At 33.4% G+C, this 8,744-nt stretch overlaps 1 protein-coding gene across 1 annotated transcript; it reads left to right on the top strand.

The window, feature by feature from the left end:
* The first annotated feature begins 355 nt into the window (after positions 1-355).
* LOC114306584 (receptor-like protein 18) lies at positions 356-4,418 on the top strand. Its single transcript, XM_082881106.1, has 3 exons — positions 356-774; positions 846-993; positions 4,311-4,418. The coding sequence occupies exons 1-3, from the start codon at positions 356-358 to the stop codon at positions 4,416-4,418; spliced, it is 675 nt and encodes a 224-aa protein (XP_082737232.1).
* The last annotated feature ends 4,326 nt before the right edge of the window (positions 4,419-8,744 follow it).

The raw sequence follows: 8,744 nt of genomic DNA, 5'->3' as shown, positions 1-8,744 counted from the left end.
GCTATGGTTAGACGGTAACAGAGAACTCATACATAAACTTCCAAGTTTTATTAATGGAACTCTCATTCACCTTACATCGTTGGATCTCTCTCGCATAGGTTTCACCAGAGAGATATCTAATTCCATTGGCCAACTTGAGTACTTGGAGGAGCTATACCTCTTTGACTGCAATTTCCTCGGCACCATTCCAAGATCACTTGAAAACCTTATGAAACTAAGAATTTTAGATCTTTGACGGAATAACATGATCAATGGTTAATTACCATCTTCAACCAGACATCTTAAAAACTTGGAGGAGCTATACCTCCGTGGATGCAATTTCTCGGGTACCATTCCAAGATCTCTTACAAACCTCATGCGATTAACTTTGCTTGATCATTCACAAAACAATTTTGAAGGCTCAATTCCTTTAGGTAGTAACTCAATCAATGGATCAATTCCTTCTTCCTTGTTTCATCTTGTGAACCATACCCATCTTGATCTTTCGTCAAATAATTTAAGCGGCATTGTTGAGCTAGACACATTTGCAAAGCTTGAATATTTGGGTTATGTGGATCTTTCAAACAATGGTCTATCATTGACCACTACCAACTCCACTGATTCCTCTTTCCGAAACATTAGGACATTACGATTGTCATCTTGCAACATAAGTAAATTTCTTGAATTTCTGAAAACTCGAAAGGAATTGTTGGAGATGCTAGACCTTTCAAACAACCATCTAAATGAAGAATTCAATCCACTTTGCAATCTTCATTCTCTTGCATATCTCGATCTGTCCAATAACCAATTTGGCGGATTAATCCATACCTGTTTGGAGTAGAAATTTAATTGTGTTAAATTTGCAGAAATTTGCAGAGAAACAATTTACATGGGACTATTCCTCAAACATTTAGATATGCAAGCTTATTGCAGGAACTTGACATTAGCCACAATGGATTGCAAGGGGTGCTTCCAAAATCATTGGCGAATTGCACAACCCTAGAAGTTTTGAATGTGGGTCATGATTTGATAATAGATACTTTTCCATTTTGGTTGGAGAACCTACCTTAGTTGAAGGTTATTGCCTTGCGAGATAATAAATTCCATGGACCAATAGGGCAACCAAGGAAGAGATTAGTCTTTACAAATTTGAACATCATTGACGTATCTCATAATAATTTTACAGGTACTTTGCCATCAAAATACTTTGACAACTGGGATTCAATGATGATGGCTAATGAAGACAAAACTCAGTCAAAATATATTGGTAGATATGATTTTTATTCGACGACCGTAATGAATAAAGGATATGAAATGGAATACATTAAGATCCTCACCATGTTTAAAGTAGTTTATTTTTCACACAATAAGTTCCATGGAAAGATTCTTACATCCATTGGAAGACTAAAAGCCCTTTGTGTTCTAAATTTTTCAAGAAATGGATTCACAGGTCGCATTTCATTGTCCTTGGTGAATCTCACTGAGCTCAAGTACTTAGATCTATCCCAAAACAAGCTCTCTGGTGAGATATCTCAATAATTGATGAGCTTGGCGTTACTTGAAGTTTTTGATGTCTCACAAAACAATCTAATTGGGATTATACCACAAGGTCAGTAGTTTCAAACATTTTCGAACACTTCATATGAGGGAAATGCAGGCTTGTGTGGTTTTCTGTTGTCAAAAAAATGTGGGAATATTAAAGTAATAGAATCACCATATTTATCAAAGAGCCACAATTTTAAGCATAGACTTGGTGGCTTTGGCTGGGAAACAGTGTTGATGGGATATGGATGTAGAGTAATGCTTGGTTTAGTGCTAGGAAGTTGCATCATTTGAAAGAAAGACGAATGGATTGTGAGAATTTTTGGTGTAAAAATGGGTCATCAGAAAAAGAGATCAAAGTAGGTTAGGTACCAACATGGAAGAAGATTGACATGTTCAAAACAAAGTGGAGCTTGTTTGTAGTAAATATACTGTGTATTCCTTTTCCATTACAACTGTGTGTTTGTAACTTCAAATATTATGTTCCAAATTTCATGATTTTAATGAAAATAATCTTTACTTGATGAAAAAAATTAATAAAGTAAATGATGTTCAATAGATGAAATATTCGATTTCAACTCAACTTTATTTGCCTAATTTACAAAATTAAATCCTATATTATATATATATTTTTTACTTGATTAATTTGTAAAATAGTTGACGAGAAATACATGGGTAAAATGTAATTTTACTCCTTTGTGGTTGGAGGCCAAACCACTTTCTTCTCTATAATTCACATACAGCCAGAAGAACCTCACGTGCTTTTCGACCAAAGTGTCACTGTTATAGGCATATAATTGGTTCGGTACGATCTGTGACGACCCAACCCTAGTTGCTTAGGGCTGGAATCACAATTTACTAATTAATTTTAATTTTAACAAATTAAGTGATGTAGGCGCATGCACAGGCAAAATAAAAGTAAGAAAATAAGTAAATAGATAATTAGCTTCATTAATTATCCTATTATTTTAATAAAAGGAAATACACACATCGGGCTTTTATTATTTTTTCTCAGTGACAGACAATTATTACAAAAATACAAAATGTCAGCAGCATTAAGTTCCTTGCTGGTCCCACTACACGAGGTTACAATCCTTCCTTACATTTCATCACCTGAAAGGGGTAACAGCTATAAACACACAGTAGAGTGAGGGATATTATGCCAAGAGCATAGGGCACAAAATAATCATGGATATGTATTTGAACTAAAATATTATACATAACTTAATTTAGATAAACAAATTATTTAAGTGGTAGAAATTGAATCCCGAAATTATGTAAATGAATTACCATAATCACGGTACAAAACAGAACATAACAGTGGTCATGGATCGATGACAAATAGAGGACCACAAAGTGACCAATCAGAGGCCAATAGTTATTTAAGTTCCCAAAAGCATTAGACTTCAGTGGTGGTATCCACAAAAATAAATATTTATTTAATCTTTGTCAAATAAATTTCAAAATTTAAACAATCATATCCATGTGTTTCAATTTAAGCAAATAGGGTTTATAAAATCATTAACGTAATTGTAACATTAATATAACTTACAACACATGAATTGCATAAAATAAATCGTGGTAACTCAAGATATACGTAAAATATTTTATGATGACTTAACGTATAATATTACTCATCTTAATATTAATTCCCCACTCTTATTTCCACTATCAAAGACCTTCTTTACTTATTAGTTTTCTTCCTTGTTAGTATTTTCTTTCCCTTTTTTTGTTTTTCTTAAACTTGAACATATCCTCCCTATTTATAGGGAGGCAAACCATGACCATCAAGAAGCAAACCGTGGTCATCAAGAAGTCTTCTAGACAGACACGTGTCATAGGCCAATCTTTCTCAAATTCATACATATCTCAACATATGCCTCTTTTGCTTAAGTTTTGGTTTAATTCTACTTTGGCCCAATTCTAAAAATAATTATATACCTTTTTTTTTGGATAATATATAATTCCCAATTAAATTACGTTTTATTATATATGACCATAACATTCAATAATTTATTTTACTCTTATTATATGTGTGTGTGTGTATATTTTTTTTCACGTTGTGTTTAATTAAACATTTAGGGTGTCACATTTCCCCCTTCCAAATAGAAGTTTGTTCCCAAACTTATCGTACCTTGATTTTCGAAAAGGTGTGGGTATTTGGCCCGTATTTGATCTTCAATTTCCCATGTTGCTTCTTCGACACAATGATTTCTCCATAAGACTTTCACAAGAGGTATAGTCTTGTTTCGGAGAATCTAATCACAACGATCAAAAATCTACACTAGTTGTTCTTCATAAGAGAGATTTTCTTGAACTTACAGGTTCTCATAATCAAAAACATGCTCTGAATCTCGAAGATACTGTCGAAGTATCAAAACGTGAAACATATTGTGGACATTGGACAGTTTAGGTGCCAGTGCAAGGTGATATGCTACGGGACTAATCCTTTCTAGTATCTCGAATGGCCCGATTCCCGTAGCGAATCTGGAAAGTATTTCTCATAAAATACTTCTAAGAATCTTGTCTAAGTCACGATTTCTTCTTTTTCCAGGGTAAAAAGCTACCATTCCTATGTATTATCTTTGAAAGTAAGTGGTAAAGGCCACTTTCTGTCTTTCGGTTCAGGGTAGTGCACGTAAAATTTTCTCCATGTCCCGGACCCAAGCTTCCACTATCAGTGGGTTTAAGCTGACGGTAAATGTAGTGGGTTTCAAATCTTGGAATTGCTTCATTGTAACCGGCTCTTTTCGCCGTTTTGGCATTCCATTGTTTATGTTGGTTTGCAGGGCTTGCAGAAAGCTGGTCACTGCTCTTCCATAATTCTTTCCATTGACTCTGTTCCGTTGACTGACGACCCAGTTTCGTTACCATCATTGGCCATTACTACAAAGTAAGTTTTTTTAGTAGAAATAATTTAGTAAGCACGACATCACATTTATAAAGAATCATATATATATATATATAAAACACCAGCTTTACTATTTATACAAATATGGTATTAGTATTACATTCTTATCCAAACACTTAAAAGTTATGTTAGTGTCTAATCCTTTGAGTACAAAAATAGGGATTAGAATTAATCATGGTTAGCTCAAAAAAAGGATGCTTCTCTCCAGAGTCTAGATCGGCGGGTCAAACATCTATGGAAAGTAATGTTGGATGAGAAGCTCGAATTCCCATCTCAGCTGCACCACTCCAAAACAGACCCACGTTGCCTGGACTGCATAAATGGGGACGGACTGTGTATATCTCCAAAATGCTCGATCGGCGATCCACACAAGTGCCTTGACATATGCTAAGTCATTATTGAAATCAACACTCTGGACATTAATAATGTCGAGAGGGTTGGGGGCGTTGGTGAGTATGTAGTCGCAGAGGAAAACACTTCCCCTCCTTTCAATATAACTCGGGAGAAAAGGCCAACTGTATAATGGGGGCGGTCTAGTCTTGGGGCAAGGCTGACCACGTGGGTAGGTTTGAGGTATCGTCTTCGAGTATAGACACAGCTCTGTCTCCATGATAGGTATGCCAAACCATCAGGATCGGCCTGCAGATATATCGATCGACCCATCAGCTAGTCAAGGCTTGGGTGTAACTATCTGACTATGTTCTCGGAGTCTCCCCATCCTTCTGGCGAGGTAAGGGTGTGGTGTTCTCCTAAGATCCTCTCCATACTCATGGTCTCAAGCTTATTCTAGAATGCCTCATTGAGAATTTGCTCGGACATCCTTACATCACATAACAATTAACTATGGTGCACAAAAAAAGATCTCTAATGTGGCAAAATATTCTAGAAATATTAATTTATAGATACATATATATATATATATATATATATTGTCTTTTGACCTGGCTCTGATACCACCTTGTCACGACCCAACCCTGGGTGCTTAGGGCTGGAATTGCAACTTGCTAATTAATTTTAATTTTAACAAGTTAAGTGGCACAGGTGGAGGTGCAGGCAAAATAAAAGTAAGAAAATAAGTAAATAGATAATTAACTTCATTAATTATCCTATTATTTTAATAAAAAGAAATACACCCATCGGGTTTTTATTATTTTTTCTCGATGACAGACAATTATTATAAAAATACAAAATGTCGGCATTAAGTTCCGTGCTAGTCCCACTACACGAGGTTATAATCCTTTCTTACATTTCATTACCTGAAAGGGGTAATAGTTATAAGCACACAACAGAGTGAGAGATATTATATCAAGAGCATAGGGCACAAAATAATCATGAATAGGTATTTGAACTAAAATATTATACATAACTTAATTTGAATAAACAAATTATTTAAGTGGCATAAATTGAAATCCCGAAATTATATAAATAAATTACCATAATCACGGTACAAAACAGAACAAAATAGAGATCATTGGAGTGACAATCAGAACAGAGGTCAATGGATCCATGACAAACAGAGGGCCACAAAGTAATCAATTAGAGGCCAATGGTTATTTAAGTCCCAAAAAATATGAGACTCCCGTGGTGATACTCACAAAATAAATATTTATATAATCATTGTCAAATAAATTCCAAAATTTAAATAGTCATATTTATGGGTTTTAATTTAAGCAAATAGGGTTTATAAAATCATTAACGTAATTGAAACATTAAAATAGCTTATAAAACATGAATTGCATAAAATAAATCGTGGGAACTCAAGATATATGTAAAATATTTTATGTTGACTCAAGCTATAATATTACTCATCTTAATATTAATTCCCCACTCTTACTTTCCATTATCAAAGGCCTTCTTTACTTATTAGTTTTCTTTCTTGCTAGTATTTCTTCCCCTTTTTTGTTTTCCTTAAACTTGAACATATCCTATAGGGAGGCTAACCATGACCATCAAGAAGCAAACCGTGGTTATCAAGATGTCTTCTAGACAGACACGTGTCATAGGCCAATCTTTCTTAGATTCATACTTATCTCAGCATGTGCCTCTTTTGCTTAACTTTTGGTTTAATTTTACTTTGACCCAATTCTTAAAATAATTATATATTTTTTTTATTTATATAATATATAATTCCCAATTAATTATCGCATACGACCATAACATTTAATATTTTATTTTACTCTTATTATATATGTATATATATATATACATATATATTCACATTGTGTTTAATTAATATTTGGGGTGTCACATGATTGATATTTATGTAAAATTTTACATCAAACCGATAATGTCAATTGTATTATTTTGAGTACTAATACAGACCGTTTCTCCTGTCAAATTGTACAAAACGCACCAATTGAAATGGTTTGGTTCGGTCTAGGACTTATCAAATTTGAGCCACTTTTTAGTAAAATCAATAATCTATGTAAGAATATTGAATTCATCATTTGTTCACCAATTGAAACATACTATTAATCCATCCATTTAATAAATACTTTCCAATACTTAGATTAACAAAACTACAAACAAAAAAAATACTAATAATAAACACTAAGGATTAAAAAATAATTAGTGAAATTAAGATTATATATAATATGGGTTCACTAACATAGGTTATAGGGAAGACAAGATTAACTAATTGAGGTTAATAATTTATTATACTTATTAATATCATTATATTATTAAATTCTATATATATATATATTCTAAATATAATATATTTTGAAATGGTCAGTTTCTGTTTAGTTCATTGCACAAGATGTTTGAACTATATAGGATTGGCCACTTGGGATAGAAGGAGTTGTTAGGGAAGTTGGGCTGGTAAGAGAGGTACCTTGCTCGCTTCGCCGAGTAGAATTAGCTGAGTGAATCAAAAAAAATCAAATTAAAAAACCACATAGACTACTTTTTATTAAAAAAACATATCAAATATGGCCGGTTCGGTCCGATTCAATCGGTTTAGTCAATTTTTTTTTTTATTTTTCTTACATCCCTACATTGTTTGTTTTTTTCATCCAAACTAACGAAAGGTGTATCACACATACTATTTTTTAGAGTGAGCTTGGTTTTCTAAAAAAATAAAGTAAAATTAATACAACAAAAGGATAATAGGGGTATTTTTTATAAATCCAACTTCTACTTACTTGTCTTCGAATTAGTCCAAACTTTTTTTTTCATGTTTCAATGAGTCCCATAAGTAACCAATTTACAATGATTGTCCCGGCCTCTTCTACTGGTTTTGGTGTAGTGTTCACCGTCTTGCTTGTTTACAGAGTTAGATTGGGTGTGATTGTTAGTGTGGAGATTGTTAGTGAAGAGATCAAGAAAAATTATATTTGTGTAATATATTTTAATGAGGGGATTAATTATATAAAATACCATAAATACCCTTTTGTGTTTTTGATATATTTTAATATTAAAAATTTATTTTATAAATATTTTTTTTTGGTACCATATTATTTTAATATTTATATATACCTATATACATACATACATATATACATATATATATATATATATATAAAATGACGTAATACAAAAAAAAAAAAAAAAAACACACACACACACACAAACACACACCATGGGCAAAATGTTTTTTTTTTTCCTAAATTAATCCCTTCACTAGTTTTGAAACTTAACCCTTTGAGGCCTTTGCTAATCTCCTCCTCCAAGGTCCATACTCTCAACTCACTAATAGTACAATCCCAAGCCCCTACCTTTGAAAACAAACGAGGTTGTCACCGTTATCGACTTTGAGGATATGAAGGGCCTAGGGTTACCTCTCTAACTCTCTCTCTCACACTCTCTCTCTCTCTCTCTCTCTCTCCCTCTTTCTTGCTCTCTCTCTCTCTCTCTCTCTCTATATATATATATATATGTGTGTGTGTGTATATTTTCATTTGTCTACTCTTGTTCTTCTCCAGCAATGACAATGGCGGCGGCGCCGATGTCTACTTTTGCTTTCTTTACTCTCTTTTTTATCCTATATTCATTTACTCTATCTATCTAACTCTCCACTCATTATCTCTCTCTAGTTGGTGACGGTGACGGTGATGGCCGATTGTTTTAATAGGCACGGTACATTGTTTAACTATCTTTTCTTATTTTTGCAACTTTTTTGGATAATTTTTTTCTATATTTTGATTCAACCTACCATTCCCTATCTTGCATAACGTGCTGGTGTTACTATGCTTGATGATTCTGAGGTGATGGCGGCTAGGAAGGCGACGATTGGTTCTTTTATTTGGCTAGAATGGTTGGTATGGTACGGTGTTTGACGATTATGTTTTGCATATTTTGGGCCATGTTTGAC

The sequence above is a fragment of the Camellia sinensis genome, chromosome 7 (genome assembly GCF_055761805.1).
Source record: "Camellia sinensis isolate YWXY chromosome 7, ASM5576180v1, whole genome shotgun sequence".
Lineage (NCBI taxonomy): Eukaryota > Viridiplantae > Streptophyta > Magnoliopsida > Ericales > Theaceae > Camellia > Camellia sinensis.
The sequence above is the reverse complement of the archived record's forward strand: the minus strand, read 5'-3'. Positions and strand labels throughout refer to the sequence as shown.